Genomic DNA, 24,268 nt, shown 5'->3' on the forward strand with positions numbered 1-24,268 from the left:
CCTTCTATGACCAGGTGACCTATCACCTGGACAAGGGAGAAGAGGTTGATGTCATATATCTTGACTTCAAAAAAGCTTTTGATCTGGTATCCCATGATCACCTCTTGGCCAAACTGCCCAGTTGTGGCCTTGGCTCCACCACGATCTGCTGGCTGGGAAACTGGCTCCGTGGTCGGACCCAGAGGGTTGTAATTGATGGCAGTCGCTCATCGTGGTGCCCTGTGACCAGTGGGGTCCCTCAAGGCTCCATCCTGGGACCCATACTGTTCAACATCTTTATTAACGATGTGGACATTGGAGTCAGGAGTGGACTGGCCAAGTTTGCCGATGACACCAAACTTTGGGGCAAAGCATCCACGCCAGAGGACAGGCGGGTGATCCAGGCTGACCTGGACAAGCTCAGCAAATGGGCAAACAAGAACCTCATGGTGTTTAACACCGAAAAATGCAAGGTTCTCCACCTTGGGAGGAAAAACCTGCAGCACCCTTATAGGCCTTATAGGCTACGTTGGTTAGCTCTACAGAAGAAAGAGACTTGGGGGTCATCATTGACCACAAGATGAACATGAGCCTGCAATGCAATGCTGCGGCTAGTAAAGTGACCAAAACGCTGGCGTGCATCCATAGATGCTTCTCGAGCAAATCCCGGGACGTCATTCTCCCCTTGTACTCGGCCTTGGTGAGGCCGCAGCTGGAGTACTGCGTCCAGTTTTGGGCTCCACAATTCAAAAAGGATGTGAAGAAGCTTGAGAGAGTCCAGAGGAGAGCCACGCGCATGATCAGAAGTCAGGAAGACAGATCTTACGATGACAGGCTGAGAGCCATGGGACTCTTTAGCCTGGAAAAGCGTAGGCTCAGGGGTGATCTGATGGCCACCCGTAAGTTTATCAAGGGCGACCACCAGGATCTGGGGGAATGTTTTTTCACCAGAGCGCCCCAAGGGATGACGAGTTTGAACGGTCACAAACTCCTGCAAGACTGTTTCAGGCTGGACATAAGGAAAAATTTCTTTACTGTCCGAGCCCCCAAGGTCGGGAACAGTCTGCCATCGGAGGTGGTTCAAGCACCTACATTGAACACCTTCAAGAGTAAATTGGATGCTTATCTTGCTGGGATCCTATGACCCCAGCTGACTTCCTGCCCTTTGGGCAGGGGGCTGGACTCGATGATCTGCCGAGGTTCCTTCCAGCCCTAATGTCTATGAAATCTATGAAATCTATGAAGTCCGACCCCCTGCCATGGCAAGAAAGGATGCTGGGGTCAAACTACCCTGGCAAGGTGTCTATCTAGCCTCCTTTTGAAGACCTCCAGGGTAGGAGCAAGCACCACTTCCCTTGGAAGTTGGTTCCACATCCTAGCTGCTCTGACTGTGAAGTAGCGCCTCCTGATATCTAGCCTGAATCTACTCTCTTTCAACTAGCTGCCGTTATTCCTTGTTACTCCCAGTAGTGCTCAGGGGAACAGGGACTCTCCCATTGTCTGCTGGTCCCCCTTGGCAAGTTTATAGATGGCTACCAGATCCCCTCTCAGCCTTCTCTTGTGGAGGCTGAACAGGTTCAGGTCTCGTAGCCTCTCCTCATAGGGCCTGTCCTGCTGCCCTCTGATCATGAGAGTGGCCCTCCTCTAGACCCTTTCAATGCTGTCCATATCCCTGATGAAGTGTGTCACCCAGAACTGGACGCAGTACTCCAACTGCAGCCTGACCAATGTCATATGGAGGGGGAGGATCACCTCCTTGGACTTGCTCGTGATGCATCTGTGGGTGCATGACAAGGTGTGGTTACCCTTCCTGACTGCATCCCCACATTGGCAGCCCATGTTCGTCTTGGAGTCTATAATGACTCCAAGATCCTTTTCTGCCTCTGTGCTGATGAGAAGGGAGTTCCCCAACCTGTAGGTATGCTGCTGGTTCTTTCTCCCTAGGTGCAGTATCCTGCACTTGTCAGTATTGAATCCCATCTTATTCTCATCCACCCACCCCTGTAACCTGTCCAGATCCAATTGCAGCCTTTCCCTCCCTTCTAGTGTGCCCACTTCTCCCTACATCTTAGTGTCATCTGCGAATTTGAACAAGGTACTTTTCACCACCTCATCCAAGTCGCTGATGAAGATGTTGAACAGTGTGGGCCTGAGGACCGAGCCCTGGGGGACCCCACTGCCCACATCCCTCCAGGTCGAAAATGACTCATCCACCACCACTCTCTGGGTGCGGCCCTCCAGCCAAATGGCAACCCGTTTGACTGTGTAGGCATCAACACCACAATCTGCCAATTTTTTAATGAGAATGGGGTGAGAGACAGTGTTGAAGGCCTTCCTAAAGTCCAGAAAGCCGAAGTCCATCACGACACCTGCTTCCAAGGATTTTGTGACCTGGTCATAGAAGGCCACTAGGTTGGTCTGACAGGACCTGCCTCAAATGAACTCATGTTGGTTGCCCCTAAGCATACACTCCCCTGCTGGCCCCTTGCAGATGTGCACCTGGATAATTTTCTCAAAGAGCTTCCCCAGGACCGAGGTAAGACTAACAGACCTATAATTTCCTGGGTCCTCCTTCCTCCCTTTTTTGAAAATGGGGACCACATTGTCCCTTTTCAAGTCCTCTGGCACCTCGCCAGAGCACCATGAGTGCTCGTAAAGCTGTGCCAGGGGTCCTGCAATGACCTCTGCTAATTCCCTCAGCACTCAGGTGGAGATGGTCAGGACCTGCTGATTTGAACACGTCCAGTCCCATCAGAAGTTCCCTGACTAGGTCCTCACTGATCCTGGGCCTGGCTGTGCCTCCCCTGGGACCATTGGGGATCCCAGTGGGGGGGATGCCCCAGTCCCTGCTCAGAAAAATGGAGGAAAAGAAATTGTTAAATAGGTTAGCTTTGTCATCTGGCAAGACCACCAGATTTCCAAGCGTGTCCTGCAGAGGCCCCACATTACCCGGAGCCTTCTTTTTACCCCTTATGTATTTAAAAAAGGATTTCTTGTTATCCTTGATCTGGTTTGCTAGTCCCAGTTCCATCTCCGCCTCGGCCTTCCTAACAGTCCCTCTACAATCCCGAGCAATGGAGGTATTGTACCTCCCTTGTGATGGCTCCTCCCTTCCATTTGATGTATGCCTCCTTCTTAGCTTTAAGACGTTCCTGGATGCTTTTGTTGAGCCATGGGGGCTTTTCATAAATTTCATAGATTTCATAGACATTAGGGCTGGAAGGGACCTCGGAAGATAATCGAGTCCAGCCCCCCGCCCAAAGGGCAGGAAGTCAGCTGGGGTCATAGGATCCCAGCAAGATAAGCATCCAATTTGCTCTTGAAAGTGTTCAGAGTAGGTGCTTGAACCACCTCCGATGGCAGACTGTTCCAGACCTTGGGGGCTCGGACAGTAAAGAAATTCTTCCTTATGTCCAGCCTGAAATAGTCTCACAGTAGTTTATAACCATTCGACCTCATCATCCCTTGGGGCGCTCTGGTGATCAAACATTCCCCCAGATACTGGTGGTCACCCCAATCAACTTATAGGTGGCTATCAGATCACCCCTGAGCCTGCGCTTTTCCAGGCTAAAGAGCCCCATGGCTCTCAGCCTGTCATCGTAAGGTCTGTTTTCCTGACCTCTGATCATGCGCGTGGCTCTTCTCTGGACTCTCTCAAGCTTCTTCACATCCTTTTTGAATTGTGGAGCCCAAAACTGGACACAGTACTCCAGCTGCGGCCTCACCAAGGCGGAGCACAAGGGGAGAATGACGTCCCGGGATTTGCTCGAGAACCATCTATGGATGCAAGCCAGCATTTTGGTTGCTTTACTAGCCGCAGCATTGCATTGCACGCTCATGTTCATTTTGTGGTCAATGATGACCCCCAAGTCTCTTTCTTCTATAGTGCTAGCCAGCATAGCACTGCCGAGCCTATAAGGATGCTGCAGGTTTTTCTTCCCAAGGTGGAGAACCTTGCATTTTTCGGTGTTAAATACCATCAGGTTCTTGTCTGCCTATTTGCTGAGCCTGTCCAGGTCAGCCTGGATTGCCCTCCTGTCTTCTGGTGTGGATGCTTTGCCCCCAAGTTTGGTGTCATCAGCGAACTTGGCCAGTCTGTTCCTGACTCCAATGTCCACATCATTAATGAAGATGTTGAACAATATGGGTCCCAGGATGGAGCCTTGAGGGACCCCCCTGGTCACAGGACACCATAATGAATGACTGTCATCAATTTCAACCCTCTGGGTCCGACCACGAAGCCAATTTCCCAGACAGTGAATCATGGTGGACCCAATGCCACAATTGTCCAGTTTCGCCAAGAGGTGATTGTAAGGGAGTGAAGAGGGTGCTGAGCCCGGATGATCCCGGCGTTGGCGGGGCCCAGCCCGACTTCTGGGTCACAGCAGAGGGCAAGGGCCGGAAACTTCCCCCTTACAGGAACCCGGAAGCTGCTGGTGCGGAAGCAACCCGGGCCAACTTAAACGGAGCGGCAGCGGGTCCAGAGGCAGCGGCGGGAGTTGGCGCCAGCGGAAGCAGGCTGCGGAGGATCCAGGTGGCGTGGAGGAGAGGACGGACCATTTGGGGCTGGCAGAGCCCCGGACAAGGTAGTTAATGGAGGGAAGCGGCAGACGCTGGCCAGGAGGAGCACTGGGAACACAGGAGCTGCCGGTACTCCGATTCTTTTGTTACTTACCGGAAGATGAGGGCGGAGTAGCCCCGTCAGTAAGCTTAGGACTATAAGCAGGGGATGGGAAGGAGCACCCCACTCCCCGACCGACGAGGAACCTGGGCGCACCTAGAGGGCGGGCTGAGTCCTTAGGTCCCTCATCCGTACTGGGCGTTTGTTTGACTGTGTTAATATTGGTGCGCGCGGACCAGAGCGTGTCGCGCTGAGGACTGCTCCAATAGAACGATCTTCCCGGTGGATCGGGCGAAGGTGTAGGGGTGGAGGAGCCCTCAGGACCCCAGGGCCCAGCAGAGGACAAGAGTCTCATTTTTCCGGACTGCACGTGCTATAACATCTGAACCCAATAACATGTCATCAAAGTCGTGGCAGGCGAGGATGGCGCGGGGGTTCGTTGATGCCGGTGAGTCTCTACGTGTATCTCCCTACTAGGGGTCCCCTTAGAGGGAATTGACCGGCGACGGACGGAGCCGGGGTGGACAACTCCCTCACAGTGATCATGGGATACCAGATTGAAGGCTTTTTTGAAGTCAAGATATATGACATCAATCTCTTCTCCCTTGTCCAGGTGATAGGTCACCTGGTCGTAGAAGGAAATGAGATTGGACAAGCAAGACCTACCCACAACAAACCTGTGCTGGCTATCCCTTAGGATGTTGGCCTCGGCCAGTCCATTAAGGATGGCCTCTTTAATAAACTTTTCTAAGAGCTTCCCCAGGATAGAAGTCAGGCTAATGGGCCTATAGTTAGCCGGATCCACTTTCCTCCCCTTCTTGAAGTTAGGCACCACATTGGCCTTCTTCCAGACTTCGGGCACTACACCAGAGCACCAGGAGTTTTTAAAGATCCGTGCCAGGGGCTGGGCTATGACGCTCGCCAGCTCCTTGAGTACCCTGGGGTGTCGATTGTCAGGGCCGGCTGACTTGAAGGTATCCAGCTTCTCAAGATGTTCCTTCATGAGGTCAGCATTTATGGAGGGCAGGGGATCTCCCCCACCGAGATCTCCCTGTCCCATAGTGGGCATGGGCGCCCCATGTGACTGATGAAAGACCGACGCGAAGTACCCATTTAATAGGTTGGCTTTTTCCTGGGCGTCAGTTGTCAGTTGCCCCATCTGGTTCAGCAGGGGTCCAATGTTGCCCTTGCTTTTCCTCCGGCTCCCCACATATCTGAAAAAGGACTTTTTATTGTACTTGATGCTCAAAGCTAGTTGGAGTTCAGTTGCAGCCTTGGCTTTCCTGGTTTGCTCCCTGCAGGACCGGACCAGTGCGGAGTAATCCTCCTTGGAGGTGAATCCCGTCCTCCATCCTTTTTAGGCTTTTCTTTTTAGCCTTAGGAGGTCTGCTAGATCCCTGGAGAGCCAGGGGGGCTGCTGTGCCCTCTTGCCAGCCCCCTTTGATCCGCATGGGGATTGTCACCCTTTGGGCTTGGAGGATCATCTCCTTCAGGAATGACCACTCTTCTTGGACTCCCAACTCCCCACCTCTCTGGGACCACAGTGCCTCCCTGACTAGTCTCCTTAGTCAATGAAATTCACCCTCCTGAAGTCCAGGGCTGCTGCCTTGCTGCAGGCCTTTGCCACCTTGCACTGGATGGTGAATTCCAATAGGCGATGATTGCTATTGCCCAGGTGATCGAGCACACTCAGTCCCCTCACCAGGTCGTCGCTTGTGGCCACGACCAGGTCTAACAAGGCATTTCCCTTGGTGGGACTGTGCACCTCCTGGGTTAGGTGGAGGTCCTGTAACACGGCTAGGAACCTACGTGAGCAGTCAGACCTGGGTGACTGCTCTTCCCAGCAAATGTCTGGATAGTTTAGGTCACCCATAATGACCACATCCTTTGACTTAACTGCCTCTGCAGGCTGACCTGAAAATTTCTGGTCTAGCTGTTCTCCCTGGTTGGGTGGTCTGTAGTAGACCCCCACCATTAAGTCCTTTTCCCCCCAACCCCCTTGTATTCTGACCCAGAGCACTTCAGTCTGCCCCTCCTCTGACTCAGTGCTGCTCGTTGAGGATGTGAATTGTTCTTTGACATAGAGCACCACATCCCCACCTTTTCTCCCTGTTCTATCCCTCCTGTACAGCCTATAGCCCTTGATGTTCACTGCCCAGCCGTGCATTGGATCCCACCACGTTTCGGTGAGCCCCACTATGTCTGGGTGTGTGTTAGCTAGCAGGAGGGCAAATTCCTCCTGCTTGTTCCCCATACTATGAGCACTAGTGTATAGGCATTTAAGGCCTCCTGAAGGTGTATGCACCACCCCCTAATCCCAGGACTATCCGGGTCTCTTACCTGGGTATTTCTTGTGCTTGTCATCAGTCTTGGCTGGTCTGTTTTTGTGGGCGACACTTGGTTTGGTGTTCCGAGGCTCCTTCTGACTTCATCCTCCTCTTCCCCCACTGAGCCTAGTTTAAAGCCCGCTGGATGACATCAGCCTACCTGAAGGAGAACACATGCTTACCTTTGGGGGAGAGGTGAAGCCCATCCCACCCAAGCATGTCTCTCATCTTGAAGTACAGGTCATGGTCCAAGAAGCCGAAGTCTGCCTCAAGACACCATTCCTGAAGGCACAAGTTGACCTCTCTGATGCAGGTCTCATGGCGTCGTTCACGTCTGCTCACTGGAAGGACAGATGAGAACACCACCTGTGCCCCTGTCTCCTTCAGCTTGGCCCCCAGAGCCTGGTAGTCCTTCATCAGATAATCTGGGCTTCTCCTGGCCGCATCATTAGCGCCCACATGAATTAGTACCATGGGGTAGTAATCAGTGGGCCGGATAATGGCCGGGATCACCTCTGTCACATCTTGAATCCTCGCTTTGAGTGGGGTCAGGCTGGCCCAGTTCTATTTCATGGGGCTCCTGGTGGCTCACGTGCAGCTCTTGGGACTCGCATGTCGCTGTGGGGAGGGGCTGCATGATGGAGTCAGCAGCCTGGCCCCACTCCTTGCCACTGTGTGCAGTTGCCAGGACCCCACTGGGAAACAAGGGGCAGTGCCAAGCCCAACTGTCTCCATTGTATGGTGCTCCCTGCCACTTCTGATGGAATCCCATTCTGGACTCTGGACTCCTGGTGCCCCACTGGGAGTAAGCCCTATGCTTTGAGTTCTACACTCACACTGGCCCTGGTCCTGTGCCCCCCTGGTCTTGCCCAGCTGCAGCTTCCCCCTGCCCACTCCTCTCCCCTACCTGCTGCCCGGGGAATTGCCCTCTTCTCAAAAAAAAAGACTTGCTGCCTGCACCTCCCTTGACAAGACACCATGCCTCTCCAAGGAGGCCCACCTCATAGTTTGAGAACCACTGATCTAAGACTTAGGCAGCCTCCACATATACTTCAAGGCATGGTAGAGGAGTGAGAAGCAGAGGGCACCCTAGAGCAAGACTAGGGTGAGGGTTCTGCAGTCACCAGGGAGTGTCATGGCCACCCCTGGAACATGAACCTTGCTATGATCAAATAAATAAGGGCAATATTAATTAAAATCAAGCAGTTGTATGCAATTTTTATTTAACTATTTTTAAAAAAATATTTAAGTCTATATCTGTAATCAACTAAGAGGCCAAGGTAGCAGCATGGAAATGAAAGAAAGTCCCTTTATAAATGCTTTACGTGACAGATCATTTGGAGAGGTAATATCCTACAAGTCTAGTGTCTTGTAGGTAAAATCTTGTAATTAACAGAGTGTGCCGGGCTGGCAGGCAGTGACCTGGCCCAGGGGTTTTGAAAGGGCAAAAGATGATTGGAGGACTTGGGATTCCCTTTCCGCACCAATCAGGCCCAAGAGACTCACCCCCCCCCCGTGTCCACTTATTAGCCCCTTGGGTCACCTGGAGGGTGATAAAAGGGGCAGCATGGGCTAACTCAGGAGAGACTGGTGAGGGACTACAAAGAAGGAGCTTCACAGAGCTGGCAAGAGCTGATCCAGGAGCAGTGTCCCAGAAGAGCCTGAAAGAGCAGGACCTGCAGGCAGCAGTGGGACCCTCAGCAGCATGGTGTGTGGCTGGCAGGAGAGTTCCCCGCCTGGGCTCCAGGATCCTCTGGGAGAGGCTGCAGCCAGCAGGAGAGGCTCCCCTATGCTCCAGCAAGGATCTGAGCAGCAACCTGAGATGTTCCTAGCTCTGCTTCCAGCTCCTTCAATCAGAGGCCAGGCAGCTCTATGTGAGGCCAGGGCACCAGGAAGGTCAAGACCCCTTGTAGGCTAGAGAAGTGTTGGCTGTGTAGCAGTGTTCCTGCCTACCATGTGGCAGATTTGGGTTCAAGTCCTAGTTGAGGTGACTTGGGATGAGTGAGCTAACAAGAAGCAGATCTTCTTGCAGTGGAAAAGGGGCCATTGTGCTTTCTCCCCTTCTAGGTACCAAGGTCTTATATTTCCTTGTCATTTGATATTTTGCATTTGTGCCTTTTTTATATTTCACCAACCTGTATTGTTTGTTCTGTTTGTGTTTTACATTCTGTTAACCCTGTTTTTGTCAATGATTGTAAGTGTCTAACCTTTGAATCCTGCCCCCTTGGGGCATTGTAGTGTCCACTCTGCCCTCTGATTTATGCCTGTTATGTTCCCGGTATTAAAAGGTATATGGTTAAGTCCCCATTAGTGGTCTGGCTCTGCTTTGTAGGGGGAGGAGAGTCCCTACACCTCCCACAGTGCTTGTTCACCTGCTTTGATCCCTTCAACTGGAGAGGGGGTACATCTTGGAGTACTGCCCATGTTACAGAGTGACTCAAAACACTTTGAGGTGATTAAGGGAAGATGTAGGTTCAGATATGAATCATAATTTGAGGAACAATATATGTTATATGTATACATATAAACAACAAATTTATATACGCCTGTGAGACAACTCCCACCACTGCATGTACCCCTGGGCAAGCATGGGGGGGGGGCATATGTCCCCCATATCTCTGCATGGGACAAGGGCAGGCTGCTACAACACTAGCCTGGCTGCTCTGCTCTGCACTGCTCTGTGCCAGAGCCAAGGGACTTCTCAACAGGACAGAAGAGTTTTTTTGTTTTGTACGGTTATTTGTTGGTTTGTTTGTTGCCTAAAGACTTTGGGAGGACTGGCTGTGGAGGTCCTCTGGGAGCAAAGTGTGCCTGCAGTAGCCATCAGGCTAGGTAACCTGCTTACAGTAATAATCATACTATGTTATGCTACATACTGAAAATAGAGGTAGAATGATTTATTAAATGGTCTTGTAGTTTGTTGTGTCTTTAAAACAACATGGAATCATTGCTCTGGATTAGGTAAGAGGATCATTTGAATAATTGTTTCAGTAACTGTTGCACTGTCATCCCATTTCTTTCAGGTAGTGGATCTGATGACATCATTGTTAATCCACACTGGTTATTGGCAACGCATAGTGGGTGCATGCAGGTGCATGTGCACCCCCTGAGCGTGGCGAAAAGGCACTGCTGACACTGCTGGTGGCGCTTGCAGGCTGTTGTTGCTCGCCACCCCCACTCCTTTGCTGCCAACACTGCTGGTGGCATTTGTGGGCAGTTTGCAATTACTGCTGGTTGCTGCTGCCAGTGGCATCTGTGTGTGATCGCCGACTGCTGGTGCTTACCACCCTCCCCTCCTTCCACCACTGACACTGCTGCAGCTGCCTGCGGGAGCTTCCCGCTTGCTGCTGCCATGCTCCTGCCTCCAACAGCGCCACCACAGCCTACAGGAACTCACTGTGCCTCCCCAGCCTCTGGGGCAGCATTCATGCTGACGGTTGTACAATATGCCAGCAAAACTAACTGTAGATCTTGTATGCATTATCCACATTAGTGCTGGCCAACCTCTTTGCCCCATGGCACATAGTGTTGGCTCAGGTTAGGCTTGATCCAGCCACACACAAATGGCCTAACTGCAGCCTGACCCAGCTGTGCGAGTGTAGGAGCAGTGTAAAGATTGTTGCTGCCCTAGGCAAATAAACTGTTGCCGTCCTCCCTTCTAATATACCTAGGACCTGTCGAGGGAGGGCCCCAGACACTACCCCAATGTAGCAGTGTGGCTGCCAGTTCTGCCCTGCTTGCTTTGGCACATGCTCAAACTCTTGAAGTGGCCCTCAATGAGCATGCACACTGTTTTGTTTTGTTTTGTTTTTTCTGATCCCCTTCAGTTTGTTGTCCTAGAAGGCTGCCTGGCTGGGTATGCCTGGCCTGGTGGGGTGGGGTGGGTGCAGCTTGGAGCCAATCCAGCCATGTGCAGCCAGGCCAACAATGGTCCATTGTCCTTCATACAGCAGTGGCCCAGCTGGGGCCCTGTATGGGGCCAGAACAGGGGGTTGGATATTTGGGGGTGGGGAAATGGTGGCAGTGTTTGCCACCACTCCCCTGCAACCTAAACTCCAGGCCTGTGTGGAGCCCTGTGGGCTGGATGATATGGCCTTATGGCCTGGATCTGGCCCACAGGCTAGGATTGAGCACCCTTGGTTTAGATGAAGCTGACATTACCTGCTAACAGTTTGCTTGCTAACCATCCTCCTGACCTCCCTGGCTTTAGCAGTCATGTATGCTGTGTAGTCTGCTTAAATACTAACTGCTCAAAAAAGGAAGATATTATAGAATGACAGGAGGGTTACCTAGGGCTGTAGTATAGTACTTGTACTTTTTAAAGAAAAATGTAATACCTGCTATGGCAAGCTGAATGGCTTGCACAGTAGGTGCTATAGCAGACTATACCCAGAGTAAGAGAAGGTGCTTATAAAGACATTTCTGGTTGTGGTTTGTAAAGAGATCAGCTCTAGCGGAGACACATAATAAGCAAGATATGCCAAATTGCTCAGAACCCACAGGTCGTGTTTTTTATAGAAGATACTGGGTGCTGAGACATATCAACAGAATTCAACTTCCTTTCAAAGGCTGAATCAATATTAATTTAAGTCAAAGGCAGTAATTCCATTAATCTAGGAGCTCCTCTTCTTACCATAGGCTGTTGATTTATTTTTTTGGAATGCATTCAATTTAAAAAAAAATAAAGTCATAGGAACATAGAATGTAATGAACAGAATAATCCTAATATTATCCCTTCTTTACAAGTAATGAATGTTAAGACCCTCAATAGCAGAGAAAACCCTATAACTTAAAGTTGTCCTCATCCAAACTTTGCTGATAAAGAGAAACCACAAAAGGCTCACTTTCACTTCACTCACTAATATTTTATTAAGATTGTCTTAATTCGTAAGCGCTCACTCCAAGCTCTAAGCATTTTCTGAAAAATTCTAATACATATGCATGATTTGCATAGTACCTGAAGATTTCCAACCAAAAGCTGTAAGAATGCATTTTCAAAGTAATTTACAAAAAAATTGAAAATGAAAGCTGAATTCTCTAGAAAGAGAACTTCCCCTTTTGATTTCTTAGCAAAATGACAAATAACGAAATAAGCACCGTTTTAAATTGGGAAGGCAAAAAATTGACAAGGAAGCCTCATAGCTCAGAGGAACAATTAGTAACATTGAGGAATACTCAAGCTCTCTCGTGAAAGTTGGACCGATCAACCTAAGGACTGTAATTAATCCAAGTAGAAGGGCATTCCCACATTTAGTATCCATTTTTCTTGTAAAACTGGGCTCGTGCAACTACATCATTGGCATAATCTTTGTGTGTTGTGCCAATATCCATATCAGCATAAGTCCGGACATTTTCAGGTCCTACACTGTAGGCAGCAATCCCACCTGAAACAAAGCATCAGAAGTGTAAACACAGACAGAAAACTAAACATTCTCTCCTAGTTTGTAAGAGCTTTTGGAAATGTCTGAATTTCTCTTTTACTTTGTATCTTATTAGACTGAGGCTCTGTGAACAGAACGTATAAAATCCTAAATTCACTCAAAAATCAGGATTTGATGGTTTTACATTCACAGATACCAGTTGCTGTGTGAAAATATAGCATGCAGAGGGCTAACCATGTTCAAACAGGAGGCCTCATTCTTCAGCCCACACCCACACTTAATGAATGAAGACCCAGTAACCTTGTCTCAGTCATTTTCAGGGCTGAATGAAAACTACAGTGGATGAATATTGAAACATGAGCATGAATGTCATTCTCCTCCTTTTTCTGAATCTCTGTGCCAGCACTGCATGCTGCAGTATAGCATAGACTTGAGCTAGCTGTAAATGAGTTAACCTGGATAGTAGAACCAGTCTAGATATAGCAGCACAAAGCTCACCACTGGATGCTAATTTACTCTATTCCATCTTTCATGCTAACCTGCACAATCTTGTAATTCTGTCAAGATTTATCTATAGTCCTCAAAAAGACTACACTTCTACAGAGATTCAGAGTCAGATGCTGGCTATGTTTAAAAAAATGCCAAACCTTCCTTTATCTTCAATGGCTTCCCAATAGTACTCGTAGGCCACGTCTACGCAAGATGCTGACTGTGTGGCCATTTGATACTTGTATACACCAGAGTTACTGCAAAGTAGCATCACTAGACAGCTTTTTTTGTGATGCTGACCACGCATTATCTCATTACTACTGCACATTAGTGTTGCATCACGTTTCCTGCCATAGAACACTACTGCACAGTCAGCGTCTCATGTAGATGCAGCCATGGTGAAATAGTTGAGGCCCAAATAACAACATAAAGGGTGCATCCACATGTTCATTACTGAACTTTAGGTAATGTGCGTTAAATTAGTACCTCCCTTATGAGGTACTAGAAAAGGGAGCATTAGCTTATTTTAATGCACATTAGCAAAAGAGCCCATTGTTTTGTGATGCTTTAATGCACATTAAAATAGGGTAATGAACATTAATTCTTTATGGATTTAACTATTCCCCTGCAGTTTTGAAAACTCAAACCCAATATTGTGCTAAAGAAAGGGAAAACCAATGTGAAACAGATGTATTTAGTTTCACTGTCCAAGCTCTGGGAAATCAGGAAGCAGAAAATTGTATCAATGGTGAAAATTATGAAAGATTCTTGCAGAAGTTCAGTAACACAAGATATTTAATAGGATATGTGTCTTAGGATTTCCCTTGTCTCATAGCCTGAATATAGTCCATACTTTATACCTTTCAGCTGTTGTTCTTTAGTCCACCTTGGGAACTTTCTCTGGATTGCCTTAATCATACCCACAAGGATTTGTGTGCCCTGGATGAGATGAGCCTCAGAGTTCCATGCCCCAACGATTTTATGATACCTCTTATCAACCTAGAAGAAACCAAGGGAACATTACTCTTCTAAGGTAAAAGATGATGGGCTAAATCTTGTATGCAACCAAGTACCTATGTAACGTTGTAACTACAATTTTGGCCTTTACATGCAGTTTTCATTCTATGTAACTATGCACCCCCCTGCATTTCCCTTCTGAATAGGCTCATTAGGCTTCATTATGTTTGCATAAGTGCCTGTAGGAAACAAAAATGCCTGGCACCTATATAATGGGTGTTAAGTCCAAAGCTTTCATCAGAGATGCTGGAGGAGGGTTTGATGCTGTAGGAGGGTCCTAATACCTTTTATTTTAGCCCAAGAGCCTGCTACGTTCTAGGCTGCTGGTCACTTAACTGGAATTTGAAGCTATAATTTTCTCTTTTTTAGTAATGTGCTTTAATCACCAGGCCATAGGCTAGGCATTGTCCACCGCTTCCCTCCTGAAGTTAGCCCACCAAACAATGCATTTAATATTCACTGGATAACACCAATCAACAGGAATGGAATTGTTTCTGTCCCAATGGGACAAGGATCAGGGCCAGAACTCAGGTCTCCCTGTGCCATGATTAAGGCACTTTTTCTGAGAAGCAGGAGATAGAGGCCCAAACCCTCTGGGTGATCAAAACCTAGAATCTAGAATGCCTCCCCAGGCAAGTGTTCGAACCATGAGGCCACTGGGCTAAATGGTGGGAAGGACTTGCTCCTCCACATGAGTTCTGGCTAGCATGTGTATAGGATGATCCTGTTCCACCACAGGTGGAAATAAGATCTAAATTTGGCAGAAGTGCCAAGAATTGTAGTTAAGTGGCTATATTCGTGCCACTTACACATGTAAAGGTGAGCTAAGACTTTCCCCAATAAGCTTAGGCAGTTTACTGCCCCCTCAATGCATTCAACTAGCTTTTATTGTGTCAAATCTTTGCCAGAATGCCCCATGATCTTCTCTATATACTACGTTTTCACTATTAGATACTGGCTAACAGAAGAGGAACTGTGCTCAGAACTCAGAAGTTCACTTTTCTAATTGAGGGCCCTAAGCACTAAGCTGAAGTCATGCACCTCACGTACTGTGACTTGGTGAATCTTGAATAGAGAATGCAATCCAGCCCCACCACACAATAGGCTGGAGGCTTAGTGGGTTAGGTTTGAAGGTGGTGAAGGTTTGAATCCCCTGCAGCAGAGGTGGGAATGACACTCACATCATGGGGGAGTGCTCTAACTACTAAATTATATGGAAAAGGGGCCACGTCCTCTCCAATCCTTTCCTTTTGCGCTTTTAATGAAAATGCAGCTGCCACTGCCTTATAGCTAAACATGTTATGAGTATCCTTCCTAGACTGAGACCTTTTGGGTGGAGATAGGTGGAGGTAAGTCTAGCTGTTGCATTATAGAATCATATAAATTAAAGACTGGAAGGGACCTTGAAAGGTCATCGAGTCCAACCCAGTAGATACCACTAGACCAGGGGTTTTCAATTAGTGTACCCTGGCGGCCGGACACAGAACAAGGGGTGGAGATGGCAGTGCCTGCATTTGGAGCAGCGACAGCACAGGGTGGTAGGTGGTGGCTGGCCACCACGTCCAAGCTTCCCCTCCTCCCCATCACATCCAGCTAGCTGGGCAGCACCTGTTTGGGCCACAGAGGGGTGCCACTGCCCTTGCCCTGCCCCGGCCCTGCTCCTAGGAGGCAGTGGTGCAGGGTGGTAGGTGATGGTGCTCCATCCCCGCCGACTCACATGGACCCACTAGGTACAGGGACCCCCAGTTGACAACCCCTGCACTAAACAATGGGGGTGAGATGGGCACTGAGGTGCTCAGCCCTGTCAAGACTAAAGTGTTTGTGGGTGTGCACAGAAGCTGAATATTACGTGTCTCAGGACCTTTTAAAATCAAACCCTGAAGTACCCATTTGCTTAAAGAGTTCCAGAGCTAGGTAAGACCTGAGTGAGGGAGGGTGTTTCAGTACATATTTCCATACAAATTTAAACATGTAGCTGGTGACCAGAGGAGTGGGAAGCTGAAACCAATGGAAAAGGTCATAGTAAGCTTACTATGATGAAAATGTAGAATCACCTCATTGCTTCATGTAAGGCTTTCACCTTCACAAATGCTGCCACCACAAAATTGACTGTCTGGGTGGCAGAATAAAATGCACCGGCTCTTAAGGACCCTCTTTAACCTCCTAAGACAGTGGCTTTCAACCTTTTTTCATTTGTGGAACCCTAAAATATTTTGAATGGAGGTGCATTGAATTGTGAGTGTGGACATTCACATATTTTTGATTGATCATAATCATCTTTTATGGACCCATTAGATGTACCCTGTGCACCCCTATGGTGTTTGTGGATCACAGGTTGAAAAACACTGTCCAAAGAGGAATCAACACTTTAAAGAAGCTTGCTTACAGATCTTGGGTGTCTCTTGTGCCAGTGCAACATGCTGGTGCTGCAACTCTAGTTTGTTTTAATGGTATGGACATCAGCAGTAGCTGCACTATTGAGAAATAAGGCTGTCTTCTTGCCTATAACACCCATTCATGCTATCTTGTAAATTACTCACTTGCATCAAACCAAAGCCATTTCCCCTGTAACCCCAGACATCACGGGTTAGAGCAGCTCCTGCATGTGACTCTCTAGAGATGATGCCAGCAATCACAGCTGGATCTATGCACAGTTTTCTGCCAGCACTTTGAATTATGCCTTTATATTTATTCATTCTGGGTAGATCCCTCTCAGCAATTGTTTCAGAAGCCCGGACTCCTGTACAAGTAAAGGTTTTCATTATTTAATTTCAGAACTATTTGTCACCCTAGGTAGACACTGTATGAGTTAGGTTGTGCATTTTAATTTATGAATCATGTATATAGTGTCAAGGTGAAAAAGAAATGTGACTTGAAATGATACAGAAAATGTTGGTGCTTATCTGTATTGTTGGAGTCAAGGAAGAATGGGTGTGGATTTGCCAGGAAAGTGAAGGGGAATTGTGCACTGTCTTTGGGGAGGAACAGACAGCACCTGGGACCCTCTAGGCAAGGATCTTGTCTCCAGACAGAAGGATGAGGCAGAAGTATGGAGGGTTACAATCAAAAGGAGGACCCATACTCAAACAGATGGTGGACTTTTATACCTCCAAGAGGCATCTGTGGGAAAGGAGGTAGTAGTCCCCACACCTGCATTTTCCCCTCCTTCTTTCTTTTGAAGCCTCAACATCAGCCCATCCTGCACTGAGAGAAAATCCTATAGGGGTGGAGTTACACATTACATTGAGACTATACTAAATCTATGGAGTGCTAATTAGTATCAAAGTTAGAATGTACTGTGAGTATTTGCATGTTAAAGGTTAATACTGTTTTTTGCCTGCAGAGCTCAAATTTGCCACTAGAGGGCTGGTAAGCAGGAATGTGATAGATTAGTAGCCAGGACACATGGACTCTATCCCTGCTAAGGGGAGGGATTGATGGGGGTGGGAGTGGTGCACCTGGGATGCTGGAGGACTGTTATTTTGCTCACTTTAACTCTATGGAGCAGACTGAAATTACCCTAACACAAGCTAGGGAGGGTGCTTAGCACATGTTAATGAGCTTTAACATGTGGACACTTGCTTTAGGTGCCCCTAGTACAGAGTGCAATGTGTAACTTCACTCCTAGTTAAATCATGTCTCTGTGTTAAATCCTATCTTATTTTTGGAGCAATCAGAATAAGGTGTTCCTTCAAGTTTACTAGCAGTACCAATAATGACAGCAATGACCAAGTAAGAGATGGGAAACCAGGAATCTCCCAGTCAGCTCCATCACTGATCTACTGCACAGCTTTGGGGTGGTCAGTTAGGTTAAATTTTATAATTCAGGACCACCTAGAGCTTCATCTTCTGAGGTTTATAGCACTCTCAGCACCTTTGACTTCAGTTTGAGGTTTTTGTCTGACTGCTTCAAGAACATAAAGAAGGATCAGAGCTGCTGATATAAAAATGGACTGTTTACTTTCTGGATCAAAATTTGTCAGTCATTTTACTCTTTTAATGCCAACGGAACAACATAATTTTGGTATTTGCCCACAGGTAAAAACAGAAAAGGATTATTTTTGCTAGAGAAATATTATGAGTTGGGTGACCATAATAATTTGAAGGAAATCTGGGATGGGGTCAGGCAGGGCGAGGGGTAGCGTCAGCAGTCTAGGCCAGGTAGGACAGTGCATGCATGTCTCTCCCTTCCTCATGGCTGTCAAGAGTGGGACCAGGCACAGACACAGACTGTCCCTTGCCCCCGCCTCCACCACTCCCAGAAGGGGGCCAGACAAAAACTCTGCAGCTCCTCTGCCCTCCACCCCCCTCCCTCCAACCTCCCACTGTACTGCACAAGTGACTTTGCTCACAGCCCAGTGGAGTCCAGACCAGGGAACAGCCCATTGGCTGGGCTCCCTGGAGAAAACTGAAGCAAAAGTCCCCAGATTGGTGGGGACCCATCCACACATGTTCAGCTCCTGACTCAGGAACTGGGCATGTGTGGACAGGTTCCCACCAATCTGGGACTTTTGTTTCAATTTTCTCCAATGGCTGGGATGCTGAGACAGCCTCTGAAATCTGGGACTGTCAGTGTCATGGCTAATCTGGGACATATGGTCACCCCAGTCATAAGATTTAATCAATTAACCCTCTTTTCCGTGGTTGGAAGACATCAAGAGCTGTGGATTACAGTGATCACCTGTATTCTAAAATGAGCCTGAAAACAGAATCATACTCACCACAGTATGTTAAGCCTTCTGATCTTGCAGTTTGACAAGAAGCCCCAGTGGTATCAACTCCATTTATATTGCGATAGCATCTAGACTGACTGAAGGAAGTGTCTGAAAAGTTAAATAGAGACATTTTACATTAAGGAGCTTTTGTGAGCAGGAGTAAAGCTAAGAGAATTCAGAGTCATTAATCATACATACTCTGTTCAAGATGGAGTACTCTGTATTTCATAGGTCTTGGGGAGCTTGCCAGCCAGAAATGATTGCCTCTACTGAGGATGAAGTCCTCTTTAGGACTTCATCCTCAGTAGAGATGGATGAAATGGATCTTTCATTGTGTTCTCCAAGAGGCCAGGGATAAAAGCATCCTGAGCCAAACCCAAGTGCCTATGAAGGGACACCTCCTATGTCCCCATTCTGCAAGTGTCCTCTAAGTACTATGAGCTCCATCATGTGATAGATTCTAATTTTGTAATTCTAATTTCCATTAACTGTTGACACCCATTCCCTATGCTCATGTACACAGCTAGGATTGGTGGAAATATTAATTAAATGTACTAGGACAGGGGTAGACAATGTTTTTCGGCTGGAGTCCAGAAAAGACCGCAATGTCTACCTTGAAAGGTGCCAAAGTGCCGACAAGCCAGAGCCTGGAGCAGCTGTTTGCAGCCTCCCAGCTGCAGCCAGTCCCCAGAGCCCAGTCTGCTTGCAGCAAGGCTTGCAACCTCCCAGCCGCCTGATGGGAGCAGCCTGGGCTCTGTGGCTGGCAGCAGCTGCTTAGAGCTCAGGCTGGCATTGGTGTGCCAAGCAAAATGCCCTAGTGTGCCATGCTTGGCATGCGTGCCGGGGTTTGCTGACCCCTGTATTAGGGTATGGACAAATGAGCAAACTCAGGAGAGATATCAGGAGGTATGGACTTTGCATGAAAAAAAATGATGCGTGGTAACTGGTCGCATTCCTTGAATTATCTAACAGTAAGTGAGGGTGCAGATAGAAGTGCAGCTCCCTGTTGTACCTGAGAATGCTTTGCAGGAAGTGTTCTGAGTTCAGTGATCTGAGTTCACTGTTGGTTCCAGGAGGGAGAGGAATGTAGCTGCTGGCTGCCCCTAGCAATGGCCCCTCCTCCCTGTGAGGCTGCAAAGCTGTCAGACTGGGAAGGGGGAAAGGGGGTAGAGAGAGTTAATTCTAACGGTTCCCCAGCTGGCCCTGGGGGGTGGATTGGAGCCCCCCTCCCCTGCCACCTTGGGAGGACTGCAACACACCTGCCCCATCCTCCAGTGGGGGTTGAAGACCCCCAGACTGAACTCTCTCCATTCCTTTTTCTCCCTCCCATTCTGAAAACAGCTTGAGGCTGGCGGACAGAAGTTACAAAAGATGCTGTTCTGAAATGTCTTCATCTGACCCGTCATTCAATGAGGTGTGAGATTTTCACTCAATCGGCCATTTTTAAAGCTGTCTGCACCCATGCACATGGGCAACTGGTGCCTCCCAAGTCTGGGGGGAGGCACCAGGTGGCTGATGGAGGTGTGGGAGGGGTCCCCAGCATCTGATTCCTGACCGGGAGGAAGAGGTCCCTCAGCAGCTGAGCGCTGAGTGTAGAACCACCAGCAGCGAAACTGGCGAAGCCAGAAGTGCATTCCCGTTGGCACTTCCGCTTTAGCGGCTGGTGCTTCCAGGAGGTACATGGCCAATATCGGGGGTGCACGTGCACCCCCTACGCGTTGCCAATGGCTTTGCACTTGTGTCTGGTCATGGTTTTAAACCACTTATTGTGGCCAGTTAAGGCAAAAATTGTCACTTCTGTCTGCTCCTGAGTTTTACCAAGTCAATTTACCCCTGAATCAGGTTGGGTTGCTTGACCTCATGTAGCTTTTACTTTCTGTGGGGTAACTGTGGGCACATGAGCAGTTATTATCTGTCAACTGTTCAGTGATAAGCCTTTTCCAGGTCTGGTGAACCTTCTTTCAGCCAAGTATTTGCTTGTAACCTTGATGTCTTATGTGTCCCAAATCTCTTGACTCAGTTGTCGTGGCAGAAAGTTTAGTGAACCAGAGATTGCTCCAAACTCACCAATAATGGCAGCTAGGCCCAGAATGATCAGTGGCAGATGCATGGGGGTGGTTCTTCCTGAGCACAGAAGAGAATCTGAAAAAAAATCAAAAGCAGCAAACATGACAAAAGAAAGGCCTTGACATGTCCTCTAACTAAATATAAATACTTGTACACCATTTTATGAACAATTGAATACTTTTCTTGACTGAATGTGCCAATAGGAAAATAGAAAGCAATTCTATGTCTTGGTGTATGGGTAGCCATGGCAGAGACCACAAGAATAGTTCTGCCTTTCCCTGACAGAGCATACAAAGAGTCCAGAAGAGAGAGGAGAGAATAAATGTGGAATCAAGCTTTAATAATTCAACCTTGTTGATATTCTAATTTATCTTCCTACTTGTCTTCAAAACTATAATCTCCAAGAATATTTGATTTGAAATTAGTATGATTAACTGTTTTAAGAATTACCAGCTGCTGTTTTCCCTTCAAAATTGAACCTTGAGCCTGTGCCAGGGTATCTACAACATATTGTGATAGTGTTTATTATAGCTTATGCCATATCTGTGAGCAGGGGCAGGATATGATAACTTTCCACAATCTGTGTTAGTCCTTTCTAGCTCTAATTCTCCATTAACCCTATTGTATAATGAAGATCTGTTCAGGAGTGAGGACTGTAGCCTTTGGCCTTCTATTACTGCCTATCAAAATTTACTGATGTATAGACTGAAGAATAGCTCACATTCTGAATCAGGTCAATTTTTTACTTGCTTCCCTTCACTTTGTATTTTGCCCAAAGATTGATGTTTTGGGGGGTTTTTATATATACAAGAAGAATATATCCTATTTACTCTAAAAGTTAATGTGATCTCAGAGATGATGAAATGTGCAGTAACGTTTTGTAACCAAAATAAAATCCATCCAGTATCCACATGGGAGCTGGCAAGGAGGAAAGTGATCTCACAATTCCAGTTTGCTGTGACTCGGATTTCAAATCTCAATTCTTTCTTTTCATTGGGGTCTCTCTTTCCACATGTTCCTCTTGTTTCCCCATCTCTTCCCTAAAAAAAAAGCTGGGGGCAAATACCAAAACAAAGATTAAAGAATTCCTAGCAATGTTTTTTTTTTTTCCCCCAGTCGTGTTCTGGTATCGTAGACTGTTCTCCACAAAGGAGACATGGGCTTGTCTTAAAGCACCTGAAGAGATTTACTTAGCTTAGACACAGGAAGCTGGCAATGCAAATGTGCCTCAGAAGTTGTTGTATACTTGCACTCCAAGTGAAAATGACGATGTGGGAGATGTTTATCAACAGAGAGTACCAAGAAGGTAAAAATATACTGATCTAGGAACAAAGGACCTATCCTGCAGTTTTAGGACCGGGCTAACTGAATCCTAAAGACAGTGATTTGTTTCTTTGAGAAAAATCTCAAAGAAGGGGTTGTATAACACCCAGAATTAGCCTCCAGGAAACTAGAGCAAGCAAAGGAAGTCACCCATCCAAAAAAGAATCTAAAATACTACAAAGAAATGTCCTGAGGAGGAAGTACATTAGACCTGAAAGTCAGAGACTCCAGCAAAAAACAAAGAACTGTTTCTGCCCACCAGCAAAATCCAGAATAATGCTGAGCGCGGGACAAATAGCAAAGTAGGCATAGGCTTATTTATATGAACACAGCTCCATTTAAAAAACTGATTATTAGATGGCCCTCCAAGGGATAGACAGAGGAGAAGTACCTTGTAAACAAACCTGTATATGAAACTCAAATATAAACAACATGACTTTGGGAAAAAAAAGCAAAAATCAGACAAGCTAAGCAATTCCCATGACAGTAATACTACTTACATGGTCCTACTGAAAGAAGAAAGGTGCTGATGGGCCAGCGGTCAAATAGTCAGTGCTGTAGAGTTTTTTTCTGCCTCTCCCAAAATTGGTGGCACAAGATTGCACATATTTGTACCTGCTTGCCCTCTTTATTACTGCATTTGTCAGCTCATTTATTTCCCAATTTTAGCCCCAAAATGTTCAAACACTTCTTCTGCACAGGGTTGTGGTTTATTATGCCATCCTTGCTTAACTGGTTTATAACTGACAGTTGAAGGTTGACAAAACCTTCCAGTTTGTGGAGTGTGTGTGCGCGTGTATGGCGGTGTGTGCAGTCCCTCCCCCCAACATTGTGCACAGCCCTTGCCATGGCAGCAGCAGGTAGTGGAGCACTGGGGTGCACCCTTGGGGTGCTCATGGCCCATGCAGGGAGAGCCCCCTGACAGCACGTGGCTCCAAGAGCTGCACATGGTGGCAGTGAGTAGAACCATGCTGGGCCTGCTCCTCATGGGGCTCCTGGTGGCTCACGTGCAGCTCTTGGGACTTGCATGCTGCCATGGGGAGGGTCTGCATGATGGAGCCAGTGGCCTGTCCCTGCTTCCTGCCACCATGTGCAGCTAGGGGTAGGGGGTGAGCTGGCCAGGCTCCATTGTGTGGGACTCCCTGCCACTTCTGGCAGAGTCCCATTCTGGACTCTGCACTCCTGGTGCCCCACTGATCACAAGTCCTGTGCTTCAAGCTCTGTATTCCCACTGGCCCCAGTCCTGGGCTCCCTGCTCCTGCCCAGCTGCAGCTTCCCCCTGGCCACCCCCACTTCCCTACCTGCTGCCCTGGGCACTGCCCTCTCCTCAAAAATACCCAAAACTCACTGCTCGCGCCTCCCTTGACATGACATCGTGCCTCTCCAGTGAGGCCTATCTCATAGTTTGAGAACCACTGATCTAAGGCAGCCTCCTTTCAATCAAACAAATACTTCAAGGCGTAACAGGTGAGTGAGAAGGGGAGGGCACCCTAGAGCAAGAGTAGGGTGAGGGTTGTGTGGTCACCAGGCGGTGTCACGGCCACCCTTGGAATATGAACCTTGCTATGATCTGATTAATAAGGGAAATATTAATTAAAATCAAGCAGTTGTATGCAATTTTTATTTAACTAGTTTTTAAATATTTAAGTCTATATTTGTAATCAAATGAGAGGCCAAGCTAGTAGCATGGAAAGGAGAGTTCCTTTTATAAGTGCTCTATTATTATGTGACAGATCATTTGGAGAGGTAATGTCCTACAAGTCTAGTGTCTTGTAGGTAAAATCTTGCAATTAACAGAGTGACTCAAAACACTTTGAAGTGATTAAGGGAAGATGTAGGTTCAGATGTGAATTATAATTTGAGGAACAACATAAATTATATGTATACATATAAACAACAAATTATACAGGTTTCCCTCGCTTTATGCAGGTTCTGTATGTGCGAATTTCCTCTTATGCGATGACCCTTTTTATACCAAAAATTCATTATATGCGAGGTAGATTCACTCTTATGCGATGGGTGTGGTGGAAGCCCACAGTCAGCTGCTTTGTGCAGTGCGTTGTGAGAGTGATGTGCACCAAAAGATGTGAAGTGCTCCTGTGTGTATCTGTGCTCCTCACTCATTGTCTGAGACGTGTTTCTGTAGTTGCAATCCCCATTATGTTAACATTCACCACCATCCTGTGCTTGAGTGTACTGTTTGCTGTTGGTGAGTCCCAAAATTGACTTGTAAAAGTGGTAGAAATGGGTCTGGGGGTCAGTACAGTTGTGGGCTTCGAATGTATCCCCATTTGTTACATTGTAAAGTGGGTTCCCTTTATGCGAATTTGAGTTATGTACCGTTTTCCA

General features: G+C 47.5%; 2 protein-coding genes across 4 annotated transcripts in view; one reads left to right on the forward strand and one right to left on the reverse strand.

Annotated features, from left to right (window-relative positions):
• Window positions 1–11,942: 11,942 nt before the first annotated feature.
• Window positions 11,943–22,490, reverse strand: LOC149874650 (lysozyme g-like). 2 transcript variants are annotated; one of them, XM_090031669.1, is made up of 6 exons: window positions 22,420–22,490; window positions 20,597–20,671; window positions 18,536–18,637; window positions 16,355–16,554; window positions 13,658–13,796; window positions 11,943–12,311 (listed from the first exon to the last, which is right to left on the reverse strand). In XM_090031669.1, exons 2-6 carry the CDS (start codon window positions 20,637–20,639, stop codon window positions 12,178–12,180), a joined length of 618 nt encoding a protein of 205 aa, XP_089887795.1. In that variant the 5' UTR covers window positions 20,640–20,671; window positions 22,420–22,490; the 3' UTR covers window positions 11,943–12,177. The 2 variants fall into 2 exon arrangements, with proteins under 2 accessions (XP_089887795.1, XP_089887794.1); XM_090031668.1 differs by lacking the exon at window positions 22,420–22,490 and having other exon boundaries at window positions 20,597–20,689.
• The window catches only part of LOC149874651 (uncharacterized), a 65,038-nt gene continuing 54,465 nt past the window's right edge, over window positions 13,696–24,268 (forward strand). For both annotated transcript variants that reach the window (XR_016439960.1, XR_016439961.1), the window contains exon 1: window positions 13,696–13,830. The gene's annotated coding sequence lies outside the window, so the exon portion shown is untranslated. The remainder of the gene's footprint in view (window positions 13,831–24,268) is intronic.

Source organism: Crocodylus siamensis, chromosome 1 (assembly GCF_052110815.1).
Source record: "Crocodylus siamensis isolate JL-2025a chromosome 1, ASM5211081v1, whole genome shotgun sequence".
In the NCBI taxonomy this organism is placed as follows: Eukaryota; Metazoa; Chordata; order Crocodylia; family Crocodylidae; genus Crocodylus; species Crocodylus siamensis.